We start from the raw sequence: 23,916 nt of genomic DNA, 5'->3' as shown, positions 1-23,916 counted from the left end.
AGGGACAGAACAATGTAGCTATACTGGGATGCCACTGGGCTTCAGCTGGTACCTTTAACTTAAGTTTTAGTGATTCCGGTCTCATAGCAAGCTTAGGCCTAACATGACAAGTGATTAACAAGCTGAATAGCCTCAGGTTTGAGTGATTTTCTCCACAGTCACATGTTTCTGTTACTCTGTAAAGTTCATAAAAAGAGGCTCTCACTGACAAAAATTATCTCAGTGGTAACTATCCCATCATCTCAGTTTGCTACTTGTACATATGTTGTCCTTACCAAGGAGGAAGGTGGAATCTTCTCCTGCAGTCTGGATGTCCCGATCCATATTCTCTACCTGGAGGGAGCAGGAGAGGAATTAAATATTTTTAATTAACATTAAAGATGGAAAACAAGATCTTATTCAGATAGCCTGCAAGAAAAATTACACTTACACATATTTTGAAAAATGAACACATCCCTCTTCAGTTGGTATATAATTATGGCTAGTAATTTGAGATGTTGGAGGATAAAGTCGACAGCGATGTTGGTCTTCTTAAAGCTGTTAGACCACTGTAACTTTTAAATCTAGTTCAATTAATGCGTTGGGACAATGAATCATACAGGTTATATACACTGTGGTTGGTAGATGAGACTGTGTGAATTCAGGAAAGGAAAATACACTATTTAGAACCAGACATAAGCTATAATAACAAATATTTTCATCCTGGTTTAAGTGTGCCTCTGTACAACACTGCTTAAGTTATAGATTTCTATAAGAAAAGTACTACTCAAACTGTAAATGAAATCTTTTCTTCAGCACCAAAGTTCTACCAAGTCCCACCTACATTACAGTTCTATCAAAATCCTATTTATCAGAAACATGCTTGAACATAGAGTATGCAAGTGTGGAAGTCTTGATTAAACACCTAACAAACAAAAACTTGCTACAAACTCAGATACTTCAGCATAGTTGTATTATGTTCAACTATGTGGTTAATGGTGTGCTAAGACTCAAGTGGCTGTATCCTTTTGATACAACTACATTCCATGAAGAAATGGGACTCTGGATAATTCCCTTTTGTCTTGGACAAGAGAGTTTCTTTCGAGTGAGACATACCTCCAGTGATTCTATTTTTTCACATCTTTCCTTGACACTAATCTTTCCTTTCCTCTGAAAAAACTGCTTTCACTTTTCCATCAAAGGTTTTCTCCAATACCTCGTTTTTAAAGAAAAATAAAACACTTTTGAAAAAGTGATATTTTCTAAGTTGAATTCTTTAAAAAACAAAAGCTGCCCATTTCCCTTTTCCTATTCTTGTCCAATAGAGAGATGTAAGAAAAACAAGGCAAAGGTGGAGGGAAACAAAGAAAACTAAACCATTTTTTTGGAGATAACATACTTTTCTTAGGCAGAATATAGTTGACCTCCAAATCCCCAAACTTCTAAATGCAAGTATGAAATTGTCAAAATGCTTCACTATTTCCTCATCTCACTGTTTATAATTCTGGGTCCACTATACAGGGAATTCTGATGTTTACCTTATCACCATCAGAAATTCTATATCCTTGCCAATACCTTTCACTATTTCTAATGTATTAGTGCATCCCTGGTTTCAACCATTCATGTTGCTGTTATAACCAGTCCCACAGACACTTTCTCCCCTATCACCTTCCTTCATCTTCAGCTCACTTTTCAAACAGGTTTTCAAATACTAGCATGAAAACCAGTCCAAATCATTGATATTTTTAAATACAGCTATAAAAGTATATAAGACAGTGCATAGGTAAGGTTACACTTTTAAATTTTCTTTTCTTGCTATCTTTTGTACATTGATTCAGATCTACGTGGTAATTTGTATGCTATGACAATCCCGTGTTTATCAGTTGGACTGATGAAGAGAATGACAAACATACTCAATAGTGTTTTCCATAGTTCTTAGGACTCCGTTTACTTTTACCTATTTGTAGAACAAGGTAACAGTGTGACTCCAAACAACATATCAGTGGTCTTAATTAACTTTGCTTAAATAACATTTCTAATTAACGAGGTTTTGTCTACCGATAGGCTATATGGCATGTGGTGTAATCTGGAAAGTCATGCTTTATTACAGACATCTATGCTACCTCAGGCAAGACTACTTTAAACACAAAGTACACAGATTACAAAGTGCTGCAATGCAATGTATTATATCTCGATATCAGAAGCCTGCCCTTAGCTTTAAATGAGATACCTACAATCTGTTTAAAAAGCATCAGAAGGGACAGACACTCACAATGGGATACACAAAAGTCAGTGTGCTAAACAGGAAGTCTTCTAAATTAACAAACAAGAAACGCTAAGGAAAATTCTACCTCCCTGCGAGGCTTAGTTGTCCTGCTCTGAGGTACAGGGATGCACTCCTCATTTGTGACATGCAGCCAAGAAATTTATGAAGAGAACATAAAACAAATAAATAAAATCAAACCAAACAAAAAAAACCCCGCAAGCCCCTGAAAACCCAAAAAACCCACAGCTGAATTCCCTCCTCTCAAAATACAGCTAGACGATGAGATGTTAATTACACAGATCAGTGGTTAGTTCTCACCAAAAAGTGAGGGATGCCCAAGTTGAATTCTTGTTCTGCCTGAGAGGATTCAAACCATCATCTCAGAGAAATACCAGTGCTTCTGAGGTTTATGCTTTCTGGGTGGAAGCACCCTTTCCTCCACTGCTGACACTGAGCCATTGTCATGGGATTCTTAAACGTTACTCGATCAGAGAGAGTGAAGGCTGCCTAATTGTTGGGTACACTCCTGACACAGAAGATTTGGGTCTTGTGGTTACTGTTCCATTACTTTTTAATGCATTTTATCCAGTGATTTATACAAAATATACAACAGCAGGAACCATAACATATACCATGGGAAGGTTTATAAACGGTGGGATAGATAGATAACAGTAGTATTACTAGGAAGTTTTATCATGTAAGCTATAATGGAACACAAAATTGCTACTTTTTTGTTCTTTTTTCTCTCTCCTTGGTGAGACACACATATATAGCAGAGACAACAGCTACATAATGAAGCAAAACAAATACCTGTCTTAATATTAGAAAACTTAGGAAAAAGAAACTTTGAAAAATGAGTCATTTTGGCAGAACAGATCTAAAAGATTACAGGACTCTTTTGTAAGGTATATATTTTCCAATAAGTCTATTTTACTTAAAACAGAGGCAATTTAACCGCATTAATGGGATCATGTTTTAAAGAGCATCCTGAGGCTAGTAAAGAGGGCTAGTGTATAAGAAGTGTATATGTTTTAATAATGCTACTGAAACATATTTGTAACACAATTCAGCACAGTAGAACTTTGTGGAATTCATGAGATCTCTGGAGCTGGTTAGAGATGACCTGACCTCTGAATAGCAGGCTTCTGGAGATGGTCACATTCCATACTTTACTATATTTATTTATTATTTGTCCTCCCTAATCACATCATTACATCAATCTTCTTTGAAAAAATCACCTGGAAACAGAAGAAATTTAGACTCTGCAAACTTAATAACTGACCTTTCTCAGACACTTCTCTTCCTTTTGCTTATTTTATTTAATCTACATGTATATGCTTCGAGTTATAACAATGAGGAAGTAAAACCGAACTAATGTCAGCTCAACAGTATTATCCACAGTGATGCTTCATTGAAATGTCTGTTCTGTCCAATAAGTGAGATTGGTGAATGACTTAAGATTAAATTCTGCAGAGACAAAATAGAACTTACATTTGTACTACTTAGGTGATGATCTGGAAGCTGAGACTGATGTAGAAAAACACTTAAGAATGTGCTTAACTTTATTCATGTGCTTAAGTGTTTTCTTGAAGTATGAACCCAGATCTGCAGCTAAAGACTTCAGACAGACACACACACACTTCCGTGCATCTGTGCCAATTTGTTTTAGAACTATTACAATTTCAAATACAGTCATCAGCTGAGACCAAGCATGCAAAGTTTCAATACCACATGAAAACTCTTTTCTCAGAACACTGTGAGTAAAAGAAGACTCCAGATTATAATGCTACAATCTACCTAACTTTGCAGAGTTAGTTTCTCCTAATGGTGGTACACAACTACAACTGATACAAGTTTTGTTACTGACTCCTGTGGCCACAGGGTAACTGCATACACACGAACACAAATTGCAGACAGACACAGAGCTGTTATACTGTTGATAGAGATGATTCCAAATACACACACGAACACATTTTTTTACCTTGTGGTTGATGATTTCTCCGTGGGAAGCTCCTCATCTGGTTATGATATGGAGGAACAAAAGAACTTCTGTGTGTTTGTTGGAACCTGGGATTATATTCTCTTTGTTGTGTTCCTGGAAAACAGTATTTACTAAGCAACTCTGACTATATACAAGATTAAATGAAGAAAAAGAGAGCATATTCTTTTTTGGGAAACAATATTTCTTAGTTTTATGCCAAAATACTTATACACAACTATGATCTTTGCAAACTAAAGCCAGCCTAATAAGCATGGTTCTTGTCCTCATTTCCATCTATGCACATCATGATTACAAGCTGTTAACAAGTGTATTTAGAAACCAGACCAAAATTTTATGACACAGATTTGAAGACTGCAGTCATTAAAACAAAACAGAAATCTCTGTCCAAATTGGAATCACAAATCATAATTAAAATGTTTAAGTACAGCTCTCAAGCAATAGCAGATGCTAACAAGGTCTGGTATCATAAATCACCAGGAGATACCCTCAGTTTTGAATGTCCAGCACAAGTATGGTGTAGTACCACATCAGAGTATTGCTGTCACGTAATGCAAAGTACTGAACTAGCAGAAAAATCATTTTATCTGTTGTAATTTGCTCCAGGATTTTTGAAGGGGTAATTTGCATCCTCACACGCATTATAATTAATCAGGTATTAAGCAGGTAATAAACATAATACCAGCCTAAACACTGAGATTCAGTGTGAATTATTTTGAAACCTCAAAAGCCTCAACATTCTGGCTGAACTGTGAACGATGCTGAAAACCCTTTAGATTTTTTTTTTCCCTGAAAGTCGGGGAGATCGGGTGGGGAAAACCAATGTGTTTAGTAAACTGAGCCACAAAGTTCGGGACAGAAAAAAAGTCATTCTCTAGGGTGCCTGAAAGCTTTTTATATTTTGAACTGTCAGTCCCATAAAGAGTATTCTCTCTTCAATGCATCACTCAGACCTTCAACTACCAACGTTAAAAGAGGGCCCCTAAGGGAAAGGAAGAAAAAACTTTGAGTTATCTAGTTCCTCCTACAAAAATAATTTTAGTCACTGAGTAAACAGCAGTGAAGTTTGTCTGTGAATGACATTTACTGCCCCCACCTCACTAACTATGTAGCCAGATGGAAGTATTTTTTAATCCGAACGTGGGTAATTAAATTCACATGAATTCCTAAAAAATGGGAAATATTTTCTTAGATCTCTCCTTTAGCTTCTTAGGAAAGATTTTACAACATAGCTGGATGGGCTACCTATGTAAATGCTGCTGCTATTGAAGGATAATTGAGTTAATCAATTTACTGGGAAAATTAACACAATGCCAACCTGTGAAAAATCCATTCCCCCTTGGTCTGCTCTGTATTGTTCTTTTCTTCACCATGCAAACCTTGCAAATGAAAGACTTCAGATTCTGGAAGGGTGTATATAAAGACACCTGCAGACAACAGGATTAAAAATAATGACTGTTCTGCTTTTCTCTCTTCAGGTATAGCACAAATCAATCATATACACAACAACTAAAAGCCTTGTCTTACCCTCATACATACATGAAGGTGGTAGATCTGGTTTGCATTTTTTCATGAAACAAACTTCAAACATTTCATATTAAAAGTTGATCCTTGGAGGGATGAGTAGAGATGCAGAAGGAACGTTTTCCCCTTTCTCAGTGAAGTTTGTTTTTCTTTCCTACTCACATCTGTAAATCACTTGCTTTCCTATTCTATTGCCTTGCACCTGTAGATAAACTTAACTAGACTTCCATCAGCAGATGGTTAAAGCCTCCAGATAAGGACTGATGAACTCATGGAAAACACATGAATGAAAATCAAAGTGTCTTAATCTCATATATCACAAACAAAATTTAACAGAGTAGTAATACATCAGCCTCAACTCTTGACTGATAAAATATAACCATGTCTAAAGAGGGGAAATTAAATAAAAATGTAGACCTTGTGATGTGATAAAAAGTTCTACTGTCAAAATGACAAGCTGAAGCTACTTAAAGATGCAATACTAGGAGATGTGATATATTCTTAACTTTCACTGACTTCAGGGAGCTTTGAAGAAGTGTCAGATCTAAGAATCTTTTTATTGATTTGTACTGGGCATGTGGGCAGTACTACACATTGAAAAGAACTATGAAAAGACAGATTTTTAGAGCAATGGCATAATTTGTGATTTTCACAAAATGGAACTGATTTTTACAGGATTATAGTTACTTTTTGTAACCACCAAGGCAGAGGGGGGAGCAGGAAGGAGGGGACAGAATTACAGCATAAGATAAAAATCCAATAGGTGGCAAGACAGCAGCAGCTAGAGAGGTTTCTTAAATTAGAGGTAGAGCCTGAATCGTAGCACATTTTTTGAGTTAATGATCTTCTTTATAGACCCTTAAGCAAAACCCACAGGTTGGTTTTTTTTTTTTTTTCCCCTCACACAGAGTACAGTCTGTGAAGAACACCCACTAACAGGAAAAATCTTTCATTATATTATTGGGAGAATAAATTCAGAATGTGTTTATGAAGGCTGGATGAAAGATATGATCAAAACCAGGACAAAACATATCACTTATGTTGACCCCATTAGGTAATTTGGTTTTAATCTTAAAAAATTGATCATGAACACACTCATTAGTGAGAAGCACAATAAAAAGGCTAATAAAGTGATAATATAATTGCCTCACTGTTTCATGAGACAATTATATCCAATTTTCTGTGTGGATAAACAAACTAATACGATTACTGTTATGAAAACCAGAGAACTAGCATAATATGAGCTTATCATTTGTTTTTTTAAAGAAAGATGGCTCTATTTTTGATTCTTATCAGAAGCTTTCCATTTTTTATCTTTAACAGCTGCTATGGGTACAAAGAGCTGAGCTACACAAAATCTTGCCCACAAATGCATCAACTGCATTTAGTTTAAACATTTTATTTTGGTACAAGAATCTGTGGGAATCAAAGCATAAAATGTTCAAAATTTCTGGAATATGTGTAAATATTTAACCAAGATTGTATTTCTACTGTGATTTTCACAAAGTTATTAACTGTATTTAAGTCCATCATAATCAAAACAACACTGCCTCTGAGATCTCCTGAACACCCTGAAGTAACTGTCCAGATCATGGAGAAGGAACCTGAGGAGTTAAGAGATAAGCACTGAGCACCAAAAGAAGTAATTTTTTTCCTATTACTTATCTTTTCTATAACAAAAAATGCCATGCAGTATAACTTTTTTTCTTAATACAATGCTGTAGCTATCATCAGATTCGATTTATGGTGCTCAGGGTTAGATTGTTAGCAAACAAGTGCTGAAAGATCTTGGCTTCCAATGGTACACTAAGCTCTGCCAGGAAATAAGTACCAGTTTTATTTATTAAAGTTGAACTTATAATAATAGGAAAAACCAGTCACACATGCTTGTTGCCTTGCCAGTGTCCCCAGCTAAACTGGCATCTCTTGGCAATTCTCCCAAAAACAGATTCTTGCCTCAAACTGATAAGCTGGAAAGCTATTTTATTAGTCTGGGAGCTATCTCTGCCATATATGTACCATAAAATTGTACCTAAAAAGGAAAAAGGTATTTAAACTACTCTAAAAATTCACAGGGATAGACTATTTTTTCCCCACAACAGAATAATTTATCTGGGGTTTATTTAAACAAGACTATCAGACTTTTAAAAAAACCTAACCTAGATATTTTAATTGATCAAGCAAATTTCCATCTCTCTTCTAGGGAACTGTCTTCATTCATCTTTCTTCTAAAGCAGGTTAAAATATAACTTTAACCTGACCACATTGGGATTTTCAAATGTAAGCTAAAACATACTAGCTAACACATCTAAAAAGTCCTCTTAGCCAATATTAATTTTATTCAGATTTAGATACATGTTGTAAAAGTTATTCTCTAACCTTAATTCTACCCAATTGGAAAAGAGGTATCTGTTTCACATAGATTCGTATAGTTTTACATTTTTCCATTTATTCTTTAGACCCTTTATTGTTCTGCAAAAGTCCTACATGAAAAACTGGATGAACCACTGGCCCAATCTAAAATCTACTGAAATCAACAGACCAATTGACAAAAACCACAGGATTTGGATAGAGGTTATAGTCTTAATCATATGATTGATTCCATATGGAAAGGCTTATCCCCCTCCTCCATGCTGAAAACACATACATTCCACCCACCCACACGCGTTCCACTCATCACTCTAGATCAGGATGGTGTGTAACTGGACACAAAATTGGAACAGAAAACATTATACAACAACTGATATTGAATGCATGAGATTAAAATAATTCAAAACTGAAAACTTTCTTCTCTGTAATCACTTTTATATATGTTAACCTCAAGTGATATATGTAACAGAAGGTAAAAACATTCCAAAGGTAAAATTTTCAAAGGTAATTAAACAGATACAGGGGTTTCAGTCCCACATTGAAAAGAGACACATCAATCAAAGGTCTTAAGAGCTGTCTACACAGCTGAGTACAGATGAGCACAGACATACCCAAGCATCTCTCCACATAGTCTGTGCTGCTGGGGTACGAGCCAGGTCTGGTCTGAGGCTTCACCGGTGCATTAGTAGAGCCTTGTACCAGCCTAGGAGACCCTGGCTCAGCCTGGCCACGATGCCACCCTCACGCATCACCCAGCAGGACTCTGCTGCTATCTCCCTGCCCTTGCCTAGGCAGACAGGCTATAAGTCATACTGGTTTTTTGGTAACAGAGCATGGAAAATGTACAAATTCCCAGCTTCTGAAAAGTGGGATTGAGAGCTAAACAAGTACTTAAAGGCACAGGAAGGTACTTGGTGAGATTCTAAAAAAATACCTAGATATATGCTTTCCTCTGATTTCCAATTCCTCTTTGAGTTCACCAAACCTTCATCTTAAAGTTAAGGTTCCTTAATACCTTTAAAAATATCACTCTTAAACACTTCAAAAATTATAACCAGTATGCTTACTTAAAGACATTCTTAATATGTTGCTTAAAATCTTACAGGAAAAAGATCTCATTCATATCTTAGCACCACAAAACTATTACAGGCATTTTCATTTTTTTAAATTGACAACTATTCTGACACTTCCTTATATTATTTTCTGAGTAATGGAAACAAAAATAAAGGTAAAATTATAGCTTCCTTCATAGTCCCAGTATTTCCACTTTTTTTTCTTTTTCTTTTTTTTAATTTCAGAGAGGACGAAAAAGGAACAAGAGAGGAAAAATACAAATAAAGGGCGCCAGTGTAAACAAGTATATTAAAACAACCAACAAACATGGACAGGCACAATTTTCAAAGAATACAGAACTGTCTAAGAGGATGTTATTACTCACATTGCCTTCCAAAAGCTCTTCCATAGAACAACCTCGGTGCGACCGCTGGTATTTTTCTTGAAAAAGTTTTCCATCAAACACTTCCCAAGGCATCAAGTCATCCATTCTGAATGGAAAGCCACAGGCACTATTGGCCATGAGCAAAGTTGTAAGGCCACGAACAATGACAGCGCCAAGATGTACAGCTCTGGAGTCCACCTGTGCAAGCTATTAACACCAAACAAAAAAAAAAAGGAGACCTCACAAATCAGAGAATATAAGCAAGCTTACCATACCATGTAACAATGCAAACAGCAGAGCACATGCTAAACAGTCCCAAAGTTGTGACAATGACGGTCCTCTATTGCACAGCAAATTCATCAAAGGATTCTGTATCTAGTTTTATTCAATAAAGTGAAAGAAGTGAAGTTTGTTTTAACAAATACAGCATCTCACTCAAGTTTTTAAGACAGATACATTCAAAATGAAAATGGAAAGACAAAATAAATGGCTAATCTCCATAGTATTTCTCAAGGATTAGCAGTTCCCCAGAAAGAATTCTATTAGTGGAATGCAAAACATGAACTGAGAGTAAAAAATGATGTGTACAGTGATCCATTGACCTTCCAGAGTTTGATCAACCTGGAAATGATACAGCACTTAGAGATGGTTAAATTATAAGATTTGACAGAACAAAGTTTATTGTGCCCAGACTTTTATTTTAAACACATTAAAATTTCCTCTGACTGCAGTTTGAAAGTCAAATTACTTCACTTCAACATGGATGTCTTCAGAAGAAATACTGGAATGCTATGACAACATCCAGAAAATGCAAAATGAGAAACTCAACAAGGCAATTAAAACTCACTGCCAAAATAAACTTGATGGGTCAATTTAACATCCTGCTGCAGCAAGGCATAGTGAACTATAAAAGACTTGAGTCCAATATGGGGAAAATCATGATTTTAAGTATTGCATAAACAGTACAGAGCTCCTCAGTGGGGAATGCCTTTTCCACATGCTGTATTGAAGCAGTCTGGCAGGACCATGAGGGATTCACAACAGAGCAGCCATCAATACTGTAAATCCGTGGCAGCTGATATACCCTTACAGTACAGTTTTCCTTACAGTATAAGTTATACCAGGAATGGAATAGCATCCCAAATAGTCCAGAACAGAAAGGATGAAAATGTGGTTCAAATTTGTCTCAGCCCTAGCTCCTGAAGAGCTGTGAATTGTTTGTTGGAAATGCAATGAAAAGGGTTGGCCTGTTTTTACTAACAGTAACAACATCTTACACGTTGAAAGATCTCCAAAAGACTTACAGGTATGCACATATGCTACAAGTGCCCTATTTAAAAAAATGACACGTAATAGCAGACAGCATGAAATGTTGTACTAATAGATCACAACTTTTTCACTCCTAAGGCCCACAAAACAAAATGAGGAAATCTTTACTAGCAACAAAGCTTCTTCCAAAAGAGACAAACACAATAAATCATTTGGAGAATACAGCTGGAATTTGGTCAAGGACTTAGGTTTTCTGTATTATTATGCAGTGAGTTGAAGTTTGTTGTATAATTTTATTACGTGAGACTGAACCACAGACAAGGTGCGGGAGAGTTCTGTTACCCTGACTTAAAGATAGCGGGTGTACCTTCAGTGGCTGTTTTTTCTAGCATGCAGAAGCAAAAGATGACCTAGAGATGATGGTGCAGTCAAAAGATACCAGGCAGGATGGTCCAGAGCTCTCTTGGAAGAACAGCTTCTGCCTCTAGTGATTCCTGGAAAGGCACCGAACTGGCCCTCAGGGCACTGACCCAACATGACACTCGGTACTTGAAATTCACCCAATACAGACAACTGAAGACAACCACTGATGTGCAGACAAATGCAGACAACACGAAGTTGAGCAGTCATTTAGAAAATGAAAGGCCCATCCTCTCCTGACCGTGACACTTCACACTTAAGTAAGAGAGACCTTCTTCTCCCCTCCCTTTAAAATAAAAGTATCTTCAGCATGAGATCAGGCTATGGAGTTTCAGGAAGTTATTGCCTGCAGATGTAAACTATCATTTTGCCAGCTGAGACTCATAACTACATGCACACTCGTAACCCTCTTGCTCTGGCAAGTAAAGCAGGTTTTCACAAAGCACTTAACAATGCCAAAAGGTACTTGAAAGAGAAACATCATTTAAACGAACTGGTATTGTTTGTACTAAAGTAGATTGCAAGCATGGACACAGCCAGGTGTCATGAGAGATTCTTACATTGCCCTAAACAGATTGTTTCTGATAACCTGATCAAATCTTGAGACCTGCTGAGAGAAATGAGTCCGCATCATTACAAGCTTTAAAATGGAACCTGCTTGGTTTGTGACCACAAAGAAAGGCTTCACGAGTGGGAACTACAAAGAGTAAGAACTGCTGGGAATCAGAACTCCCTTTTTTTTGAGAACTAATCCAGCTGGGGAATTCTTTCAGAATTTATGCACCCTGGTCTCCCTTGCAACACAACAATACATGGAACTAGAAATAGCTTCGGTAAAATACTTTGGCAAGCACTTAATATAGGTCAAGTTTTGCTCTTAAGCTATAAGGAAAGGGGCATGTCAAGCTACAATTAGCAGCAGAGGCCAAGAGTGACAGAAGCACACCAACCAGATGAATCAAACTTGGCCAAATTTATATCAATATGATTTATGCCATCAACAGTCACTTTATTACAGATCTGTACAAAACGAGACTGAAATTTCCTGCCATACAAATCAGTATCTTCTGTCACTGAATTATCAGTAAGTACTGATAATGTCAAAAGACTTAATTGCTGAAAACAAACTTTCATGAAGAAGAATGAAAACAAGTATTTAAGCTGCTGAAAAGAACACAGTAAATGCTGTCATCTGCAACAAGCAATTTCCCGTCTTCTCATTTAACAGCCGTGTACTGTATGACTACTAATTCATACCTTTCTGTTATTTATTGACAAAGATGCTTTTACTGTCTTTTTTAATGCCACTGATAACAAGGATGTAAAACAGCTGTTAGAATAGATTACAAATACTATATGTGGATGTTGGATGCCATCTGGGCCACAAATCTTAAAATAAAGCTTTTGTATCTTTATTTTACTCTGAAAACACTAAGTACATACCCAACACAAATATGTGATTAAACCAACTTTCTTCAGTTATGTTATTCAAGTTAGTGCAAAACAAATGCATACATATTTGCAGAACAAATGTCTACAGGACAATTTGAAAAAAATTGCTTTTGATGGTGATGTACAAAATAATAAAATATAGAAGAGGACTTTGAGTGCTGTCTCAAGTTGGAAATCACTGTAGTACAGTCATTGATGCTAACTCTTCCTTCCATCTAAATGAGTATGAAGTTTGAGCCACCAATACAATTCTAGCTCTGCTCTTTTCAATTACAACTGAGATATACTGGTTAAAAGGATAAAATAATGTTGTCCGTGACAAGTTTTACAGGTGAAACACTTCACTGTCTAAGGATATCAAACCAGAACTTTCCTAAAGCACTAAAGTAATAGGGGTGAATGAGGGTAACGCTTGTTTTTTTTAAAATGGGAATCAATATTGGGAAGACCAAGGCAAGAACTATCAACAGTGATTTCTTTATTTTAATAAGACAGGAAATACATTCATTAAAGGGTAGTTTCTATTTTCCATATCTGGCAATGAAAAACAAAGAAAATGAAAGCAGAGTGAGTCTATAACAATGAGCCCCTGCACATGGCAAACCACAGACTTGCTTTGCCACGGGAATGCTCACAACTGCTTGGTGTCTGCAATGCAAAGACGTCACGATGAGGAGAAGTGAAAAATTTCAAAAGAAAAGAAGGCCTGCCTTCCAGGGCATTACACCCTAGAGATTACTTCTTTTTGGAAATTGTGTCTGTTCTTTTTACTATTTTTATAAACTTAGGACCCCAGTGAATCATGTGAGATACACCCCTGTGATCCCATTGCCGCTACTCCTACTACCAGCTGATGACATTTGTTGTGAGAGAGCTGGGCTGCGCGTGAGAACGGCTCCTCCTGCACCAGCTGCCTGCGCTGTGCCCCCGCTGCTGCTTCTGCCCGCATAGCTCCCCACCCACTCAGCCTTTGGGGAAAAAGATTACGTTTCCTATTTGCCAACATGCACTGAAGACTGAGAACTCAAAGCTCACAGTCCTCTAGTATCACTGCAGCAGACGTTACTGGTATCGTGCACAGAAGGCCTGAGCTGAACTGGGGAAGCCCACTTGAAAGGAGCAAGAGAAGTGCTGCACTACCCACATCACTAATGCATAATGTTTGTTCCCAACAATGTGAGATATGTGTTTGCTAGAAGAGCCATCATCACAGACTTCTCTCATACCATGCCTTTTTCTGCTCTAGAAACACAGGGCTTTAGCCTGTGGACCATAAGTTCGGGCTGATCTCTGTGCTGATGTGCATCCTCACTGACCACAGAATGAAGGTGTGCAAGAAGGAAAGTCTTTGCTCACAGAGGCAGTTTGCAATCCAGACCCAGAGACTGTATATTCTACTGAGGAGTTCTTTCTTACAGGAAGAAAAATACATGGATCTCATATATGAAATGCAAATTTCCAGTTCAAATTACACCTGATAAAATAATAATAGTAAAAAATAACCAGAATGTAAAATTACCTTTATGTTTTAAGGAAATACAACTAGTCCTCAGAGTCTTCTTTGTGGATTCACAAGTTATTTTTTGATGCAGGTGTAAACTCTATCTTGTGTAGTTGGAAAGCTGCACACTGTATTTTCAGGAACATACTAAAAACCCCCACAACTCCTTGACTACTAAACTCCATAGAGCAGAGAGGGTTCAAATTCTGTTAAAAGGATGAATAGGTCCTACCACACGTGAAACATGAGGGCAAGCATCTGAACATGCCAGGTGTCAGCAGACATAAATGAAGGCCAGAATCATACCCATCAGCAAAACCACCTCACTATCTTCATTTCTGGAAACCAAGGAGAAAGGTGAGGATATGATAATAATTTTACATTCCTTTACTTGTGCTACTTTACATGTCATCTATATCTCAATCCACTAAATACTACATTTGAATTAAGAACTGGTTCCTTTAGTAGGATTTTTAATAACGTTCTGGTAACACACTTTAACAACCATCTATACAAGTTTTTTTTCATTGAAACTTAAGTTAGAGTTGTTCTTATGCATTTTATTGGTTTTTTTGCACGTTGCCTTCTTCCCGTGGTTGAGCTGAATGTAGAAGATATGACTATGGCCAACATTTTAAAACATAAATTTAAAAATAAATAACTTCAAAATTACATAGTTTTTTTTTTTTAATTCCCCTCTTCTCCCTCCCCCCAAAACAACATGCTTGTTTCTGTTATAAACAGGAAAACTCAACACACAATGATAGGTTAGTATTTGCTAATTTCTAGTTAAAATTAATCAACTGGAGAATAATAACTAAAACTCAGTGAAATTTGATCCAAGCAATAGACTGCTAGAGTTCATGTGAAGGTGATTAAAATCTGAGTACTTTCCTAGTTTAACTGGTTCTTTTTAGATCTATTTCAAGTCAGTCAGTATATTGTCTGTATACTACTTCTTATATTACCTCCTTCAAACCCACCTGTCTCTTAAATAATCAAATATTTAACCATAGGCAATTTGTGCCTGAGCAATAAAGGTAGCTGGTAGATCCTATCTCAGGAACTTGTCATTAAAACAGTAAGGCTTAGCTTTGCCAGGGAGAGGTAAGGCACACTGTGTTCCAAATAGAAACAGATGAACTGTCAAGTGATGACAACTTCACTGAAGTTAAATTCTCTGCAATGGAAAGTATCACTAAACAAAATATTTCAACCAAAAGACAAGAGTCCTTTCTTGAATTCCAGATCTTCCTGCTTTCAGCCATTAGTATAAATTCTCAGTGGGAGTTGTCAAAAGACGCTGTAAACCCCATGTACTAGAACGATATGCTCTGTTCTTGAGGGAAGATAACCTAAACTGGTGCAATGGTGGTATATCTAAGGAGAGTTACCCTACAGAGCTGGGCTGGTCAAAAAGTGCATTTACAGTCAACTTGAAGCAATAGGCTGCTGGGAGTGTCGTACCTCACCTGCTTCCTTGACCTGTCAAATTGAAGGGGGAGAAGAGCACCAGTATTTTGAAAACACGACTAAGGTTTATTCTGATAAAAGATTACGGCTTAAATTAAGCTCTTCCTGCTTAAACAAGGTGTGTGCAAAGGAAAATAGGGATTGAAGAGATCCTGTGAGGGCATCTGCTAGGACAGAAACTAGAAAAACCAGTTTTTAAATACTTCTAAGGCTTCACGGTAAATATTTAGCAGTAAACAACCCAATTGTTTAGTGTTTATATATTGAGGAAAGTTTACTTACTGCGTTTTATCAGGAGTTTGATGTAAAATGATACCCCTCTGGGGAACAACATTGTTATTTACATTAGGCAAAAAACTCCAATGAAGTCAATCTACAAAAAGCTTCAAAGTTACTTTTACCTCTAAGCACCCTATGAAATAACAACAAAAAAGTAATACTGCTAACCAGTCTGCAACCAGATAAAAATCTCCTTCTGTTCAAAAAAGATTGCTTTTCATTTCTTGTTTCATTTTCAAAAACATCAGTGTTTATCAGAGCTCTTAATCCTTTCTACAAGAAAACCTAGCACAAATGACATTTCTGTAATGATTAATATCACCATTTAAAAAGCTTGGCCCCTTCAGGTTATTTGCACACAGTTATGTAATGGACAGCACACTAGCACCTGCAAAAAAGATTAAAATAACATTACTTTTCTTATTTTGGACATAATTGCTTGATTCTGAGCTAAACAATTACTGGGCTAATGACAGTCCATAATACACGTGACATTTACAGAACATTCACATAAACTTTTGAGTTATAGTCATCAGGCCAACCATCTGACTGTAGCCCAGCCAGCAGCCACATCCTTTCTGTAAAAGTGAATGGATTCATGAGGGTTTTCATTTTTACTGTCTTAAATACGTGCTCGAGTTTTTGGTGACATACTTCTCTTTGAACTTCCTCACCTTTCTCTCATATAGATAATATTGGATTTCTTTGCTAGCATTTGTTTGGGACTCTGAAAACTCTCTGAAAACTCTCCTGATCACGTGGGGTTTTTTTTCCCCCTCCATAGATTAGTCAAATGTTGTGGAATTATGAGAAGGGGTTGTATTGGTGGCTCCATCCACCTTGCAACTAATAAAGTTTGTCCCTGATGGGGTACAAACTGCTGAGAGGCTCCTGGTACATCTGCACCAGGAATTCACGAGCTCTCAGTGTGCCAGTCACTACCAGCTGTATGTGCTGTCACTGGCATCTGAAAGGGCTCAGTAACTCTCTGAAATTTTTTCCCATACTTGTAGTAATGTCTTCCTCTCACATGAATGCCCTAATAAAGTGATCTCGCATCAAAGCTTCCTCCTGTTGGACAACTGAGATTGTCTTCCCCTTCTCCCCAGCTGTCTATTTAAAACAATCAGCAGTAACTTTTCTAAAAGACTCCTACATCTCTGTCAAACACAGCTGAAATTACCCAACACATTCAAAGTTATTAGAAGACAGAGAAAAAGATTTAAAAATGTGTACAAAAGGTCAGTTCTCTCTCTTAGTTCCAGTAACTTTCTATTGTAAGCCTTCAAGGACCAGACTTCTTCCAGTCTTTTACTTTCTGACACTCACTATGTATTTCTGTATTCTACTATACACTGACTCGCTCCTTTATCATGGCTTCATGTGCCACTACCCGCATCTGGACTACGCTCCCCATCTAAAATCCTTATCCATAGCATACCCCAGCCCTTTCCCCTTGTTTTATCATAGGACTGTTCCACAGAACAAAGTTTTAGGAGTAAAAATTCTGTCATCAGCGCAACTGCTCAGCAGAGTGTGCTTGGCCACCTTTGCTGATGCAGCGTGTCCCTGCCTAGCAGCAGACCATGCTGGCAAACGATGGCTGCTTGGGCACCGCCGCTGCTCAGGGTGCTGCTGGCTGGTGGTCTCTCTTGTGGACATTCTGCAGCATACTTTGAAACCATTGCCATGGATTAAGATAATCATTGTGACTACAAAGAAATTTTGATAGGTAGGCTAAAACCATCTAAGGCTTATTAGCCAAGCTTAAAAATCAGGTTTTTTTCTCTCCCCAGAGGCAGAGTAGAAGTTGATGATGTATTTAATTGTCCTAATGCATGACCATTCCCTCTCAAGCTGTTTTGGGTATATACTTTGTAAGGCCCTGACCTATTTGCCACTGAAACCAACAGAAAGACTAGTGAACTTCAGCAGAATTAGACTAGGCAAAATTTAGTACATTTGGAGCTGTACAGCTTCCAGAAACCTTACTACATCTGTTACTAATGTCATGTCTGGTACACAAGCTCTTAAAATAAAACTGTCATTGAAACTAGTATAGAAAATTCCAGGAGAACAAATACTTTTTGCCAGTGCAATACAGTTGTGTTTTTTCTCCTAGGGTTTCTTTGTATTGCAAAGCAGTTGCACAATAAGACTGCTGATACTACGGTTTACCTTTTACAGTGATACGGTTCAAGGTAAACAGTTCTGGCTAAGGAATTTTCCAAGTGTTAAGTCCACAGGTCGAGGAAGAAAAGAAGATCTGGTCTGCTTTTATTTCACAACCATCCTGAAGTTCAAGACAAATTGAACCATGAATCAACGCAGCAGTATCTCAGATGACCTATGAAAGGAACTGCCAACCTGCAGCTTGCGATCAGGTATGTTCAAGAGACTAGGAACTGATTCGTAATTAAGCTGCAATAGAATATCCACTTCCAGAACACCTGTTTCTTATGGAATGGTAAACTGCCATACACAGCTTGAAAGCTGCTACATTTTGGCACAAGAACATCAACCCCATCCTGTAGTTTAGACGAACACACACAGTGAAATCAGAGAATCCTTGTTTGGTGCACACAGCTGTTGCATAAAGATGGTCTTCTGAGCTACTCAAGAACTGACTATAATGGTTTTAAAGAAAATAGCATCACTTACATGTAATATTCTACATTTTCTTGTATCAGCACTGTGTCAGAGCAAATTGAATATAAATAGGGAAACAGTTAATGTGAGAGTAACCTGGCCATTTTAAAAGGTGTACTTAACATGGAGAAGAATGCCTTTTAAAAGATAATGCGTGCTCTGTAATAAGTCAAACTTTGGGATCTCAGCATTTCAGCCAGTATTGGACTCTGCAGGCACTTTGCTGATGAAATCAGTATTCACTGGCATTCCAGCATCAGGAACTGATCCACAGTCATTTTAAAACAAAGGTACCTATTTTTTTTTGGCACAAGGTGTTGTGCCAAAATAAACTTCCTGTAGAACCCACCATGCTTTAAGCCTCCTATAACTGCAAAATATTACTTGCTGTTGTTGCTGGACTGAAGTATGCCTCTGTTGTATTGAAGTCTCAGTGTACAAATACAAAACACAACTGTATAATTTTGCTAAAAAGTAAATAACACTGAGAAGATTAAGGCATGTTTTTTTCCAAAAGTGTATTGGCATAGTTTTGTTTTTATTAAATTCAGTAGTAAAGCTCTTACTGACTTTAGTAGAAACTTAGGGAAATTCAGTCCTAGCATAGAAATATTTTCCGCAAAGATGTATTTCTGTATCCTACACACAAAAAGTAAACAGAAAACTATTGCTAAATAGGAAATGATACCTGGGTATGCATTGACTGCCCTTGTTAAAACCAATACATACATCATTTTGTATTTGGCAAGGAACTGAATGCCTCTTCTTTTAAATCCATCAGGGGAATAGATTGCGGCCTAGCTGAATATAATATACCTTTTCAGTTAACGTGCATATGCTTCCTACTAGTGCTGGAGTGACACTAGACACGCGGGTTAGATTCCTAAATAATTAACTAAATCTCACAAAAAATGATTAGTTTTGTTTGGAGGTAACACACAACCACTGTAACACATCTGGTGTTTATTGTCCACGTGTGTGGTTTCCTCACTTGTAATACTGGGATAGAATTGTCTTAATGAGTGATGATATCTTGAGGTGCTAAGATATAATGCTGGTAAGGAATGTTATAACGTACATGCACTATTTTTCTCTTAACACAGCTCCACTTCTTTACAAAAAGATCCTTTAACCATGTCTCAGCTATTGTTCAGTGAACATCAAATTAAATCGTCCCAAAAATAAAGGTGAAGGCGAGTAGAATATATGTGCGCCGTCGGTATTAACATTAAGAATATATTAAAAATTCACATTTATACATCACTTTTGGCTAAGGAGACTACCGATGCAGGAGTGTTACAAGTAAGAACTAAAATATGAGAAAGAACTGAACAATTTGACCAAAGTCATAGAGGAAGCAACTGGACACCATCTCGACTTTTAACCCCTGGACAATGATAATATCAATCAAGAATATTCCTAAAAAGAAAGGGAACAAATCAGCTCTTGGTTAGCCTGGCTGTTTCTGATATCTTCAAGACGAACATTTCTACTAGCTATTTGAAAAATTCCAGTACCTCCTACAAAGCACTGTAACCATATGCCTAAAGGCTTGTTTTATCTTCTTTCTCCATCCAACTACAAATGACTCATTGGGTCACTTCAGAAAACATTTTTGCTCCTCCAAAGTTACACAGAGTCACCTGCTTCTCCAGGGAGAGCCCAGGCAGATGTGCAGCTTGCATTCCTGCGCGGGCGTGCCAGGGCCACGCGCGCAGGTGCAGGCAGCCCCGAGCAGACCACAGGCAGGTGCGCGTGTGCCAGAGCCTCCTGACAGGACCATCCCTGCCTGCCCCGGCTCCAGCCCCCGCGTGTCACCTGCCCCACATAGCTCAGCCCTTAGAGGCTACGGAGAGCGACCCCACCTACGCCAGGCAAACACCAGGAAGTGAAAACTGGTTATCTCATGAGTAAACGTACACTTTGACCAACGTGAGCTTGGCAGGAAAATGTCAGTTGATACCAGAAATTATTATTCTCCTTGTCTGTAATAAGTTATCTCTGACTTTTTCAAAGCTGTCAGTTTGTTTAATATTTTGGGAGAGGTTTATTACTCTCACTACCAGTAACTATGTTTCACCTTCTGCAGTCTTATTGAGAGTGGATTAAAAATTAACAGTAATTTTGTTATCTGAGTGTCTTTTACCTTAAACATCACTGAAAATTCTTTATGCTATACAAAGCCCAAAAGCAATTTATCTCTGAAATATTGCTCCTATTTCCTTGCTGTTGAAACCTTGCTAATAAGCTGCATGGCAGTAAAGGTGAAAACTCACAGAAAAGCAGAACGAATTCATACAATTATGGAGGAAAATGCAAGACTGTTTTCCACAAAAAGGAATTTGCATCCTCTAGTTTAAGGCCCTTGCTCAAAATCTTGCTCAAGATTTTATCCGTAAGCAAACTATGTCCAACTAAATGAATGCATTTTTCTCAGAAGGTAGAAGAGCTGATCTAGTCATGCTGAGGTTTGTATTTGTGTCCCTGACACACCACAGAATTCACAGTTATGTGAATTCTTACACTAGAGCTTATGTCAAATGTAAAAAAATGTTCAGGGAAACAGACTGTATGATCCTTGTGGATCCCTTCCAAGTCATGACATTCTATGATTCTATGACTCTAAGAATACTAATAAATATACCAAATTTGGCAAAGAAGAAAATAAGGGAGAGCAGGGAAGAACAGCAGTCTTGTCTGGAAGTTGAATATGTTAACCTAAGAATAGGGGTTTTTTTACATGTTTATGAACAAACAGCAGCAAAGAAAGGTAAGGCCAGTTGCCCATGCAACAGGACCAAGAAAACCTGAATTTCTTCAGAACTTCAAAAGATGATTATGAAAATAGCAATGGATTTAGAGATGGGACTTTCAAAAAATACTGTAAACAGTGACTTACTTCAGCTCCTGAGATAGAATTGTATTTGCACTACTGCTTGATCCATGCAAATGCAATACTTCACTCTTGGTAACAGAATGGAGGAGCCATGCCCACCACTTCAAAGTCCTTAGAGAAAATAAATAGATTCTGTGGTACTGACCCAGGCATGCAGGCCTGGGAGTCAAAAGACAGATATTAAAGAAAAGCGAGTATGGAAACCTGAATATATTCACCCTCAATATACAGATTTAATACAAGCAGGTTCATCGGATGCAACTTTCTCTTGATTAATCATGTAAATTTTTTTTTTAATACTTGAAACCAAAACTAATTTAGTTGCTGGAAGACTTGAACTATTGCTATTTGGATTAGTTCATTTAAGGCTATCTTGAGGAAATGAGAAGAAGGTTGTATTTCTGAGGTTGAACAGGGACTGAACCAATCTCAGCTTGCAATCACATCACACACTGCTGCTTTTTGTTCCAGAGTAGCCCAGAACACTGAGAAAACCTGAAGTCTGCAAATGAGAGAATGGGCTGGGAAGCAATGCCAAGACCAGCAAACCACCTCAATTCCCCCATTCCCCATCCCCTGCCAGTTACAATCTCACCTGTCATTTTAAAACCACTTTTGACAGATTCAAATTTTGTGGGAATATAAAGCCCCAATTCAGTAAAGCATTTGGGAATGAACTCAAATTCCACTTTAGTTGATACCAACATACATCACAGAAGCAGGTCCTAAGTATGTAAGAGAGGTTTATCTTTGAGATCTTTACAATATTCTTACCTGTAATTTTATGTTTTCCTCAATCCAATTAGACTTCAAGCAAGTATTTATTAGGAAACAGTCACAGAGGCACAACAAACATACACTCCCTGGGAGAGAAAGGATTTTTTGTAAACAAAAAGCCTGTTTGGGGTCTAAAAAGTACCGCATCTAATGTTGTTGACTAACGTAGCTTGGCTTGCCAAATAGGTCAGAAGATTGAAATTCTGGAATGTTCAGAATCTGGGTATTATTTATGCTTTTCTGTCCGCATAGCAAGGGAGAAAGAATACTGAACAGATTTAGCAACATCCTTCTGAAATTTGCGGGACCTTAACTAAGATACCTACACACTACTCTGAAACATAGTGCTTTATTGCATTCATGGGGCTAAGTACCCCTTAGGAAAACATGTGTAAATATATGTCTAAAATTGTTATAATACTATTACCACACTAATTCTCTTCCCATGACACTGTACAAAAGAAAATATTCTTGCTAAAGCTACTTCTGCCTGTCAAACTAGTTAACTAGTTTGCTGAGTATTTTTTTTCATTATTATTCCGAAAGCTAATTAAGTAATACTTAATATGTATTTTTTGAAAGTTCATTTGCAACGACTCTCTGGAGCTTATAATTTAAGATCTAAAATGACTGTGCTCATTTTGTATCCGTAATACTTTTAAAATAACTGAAAGCACTTTAAAACTGCAGGAATACACTTCAGTGCTTGACTTTCTTATACCTCTTACACAGCCAAACTGTTCCTTTTACAAGTGGCACAAAAGATGTAATTAACTCCAAAGCAGATATTCTGGCATAACTGGATATTTTACGGCAAAGCTATAAAGAGCTTGCAAATGCCATGAATTCCAGTAGTTAAGTGATGTGTTTGTCCACCCATGCATCTGCTACTAACTTTGAGTTCATGTTTTCTGACATACATTTCACTTTTAAAAGCATTTAGCAGGACCCAAATTCCATCTACCAATTTCCAGGTGTGTTTCCTTTTTAACCAAATTTTTCTGCCTCATCTCTGGCTACACAGTTGCAATTCACAACTTTCCACCTGCAATACAATTTTTTCATATATTTTTATATTGAGACAAATCTTAGAAGAAATGTATTTCTGTCTATAATTCACTAGGGCCTTTCCTGTTTGGGCAGTATTTTGCATGTATTACAGGTGAGAAATGATCTCTAATTGCACTTGTAAACAACCAGGGCCAGCACAACATAAGAAGCAAGAGTGCAAGCCTGACTGCTGGTGTCTCTTTTTCTCTACAATGGCCTCCGAGTCAGACTGAGGGCTCCCTGGGCTTTTTGCCAAAACCGCACACTGGATTAAAATAGAAAGCAGGGAAACAGGCAACCTGGGGTCCAAAATTTAATTCTGACCTTATGTATAAGCTCTATGGGAGGCTTGGGCAAAGCAGAATGTTAATCTATAATATAAGTGTTGGGGTACAAGGAAACTAGAAAAAACTTGGAGAAAAAGAACCTGTAAAATCTCTTTTCTCTATCGTGAGCACATTTTGGTATTTTGAAATCATCAATCTTGAAAAATAATTACATCTTCATGTATAAACATTAAGTTATTCTCAGAAAGTAACTATTTACTGTGCATTTTAGTTATATGTCCCCAGAC

At 37.4% G+C, this 23,916-nt stretch overlaps 1 protein-coding gene across 4 annotated transcripts in view; it reads right to left on the bottom strand.

Annotated features, from left to right (window-relative positions):
- Window positions 1-23,916, bottom strand: part of FAM120B (family with sequence similarity 120 member B) — a 51,596-nt gene that overhangs the window by 4,372 nt on the left and 23,308 nt on the right. The window contains exons 6-9 of one of the 4 annotated variants that reach the window (XM_065631530.1): window positions 9,577-9,783; window positions 5,563-5,671; window positions 4,227-4,340; window positions 276-333 (exon numbers count right to left, since the gene is read on the bottom strand). In XM_065631530.1, coding sequence (XP_065487602.1) covers window positions 276-333; window positions 4,227-4,340; window positions 5,563-5,671; window positions 9,577-9,783 — 488 coding nt within the window. Of the gene's footprint in view, window positions 1-275; window positions 334-562; window positions 631-2,709; window positions 2,772-4,226; window positions 4,341-5,562; window positions 5,672-9,576; window positions 9,784-23,916 lie in introns of those variants that run through there. The other 3 variants (XM_065631529.1, XM_065631531.1, XM_065631532.1) reach the window with 3 other exon arrangements.

The sequence above is a fragment of the Caloenas nicobarica genome, chromosome 3, assembly GCF_036013445.1.
Source record: "Caloenas nicobarica isolate bCalNic1 chromosome 3, bCalNic1.hap1, whole genome shotgun sequence".
Classification (NCBI taxonomy): domain Eukaryota; kingdom Metazoa; phylum Chordata; class Aves; order Columbiformes; family Columbidae; genus Caloenas; species Caloenas nicobarica.
This window is presented reverse-complemented; position numbering and strand designations above follow the sequence as displayed.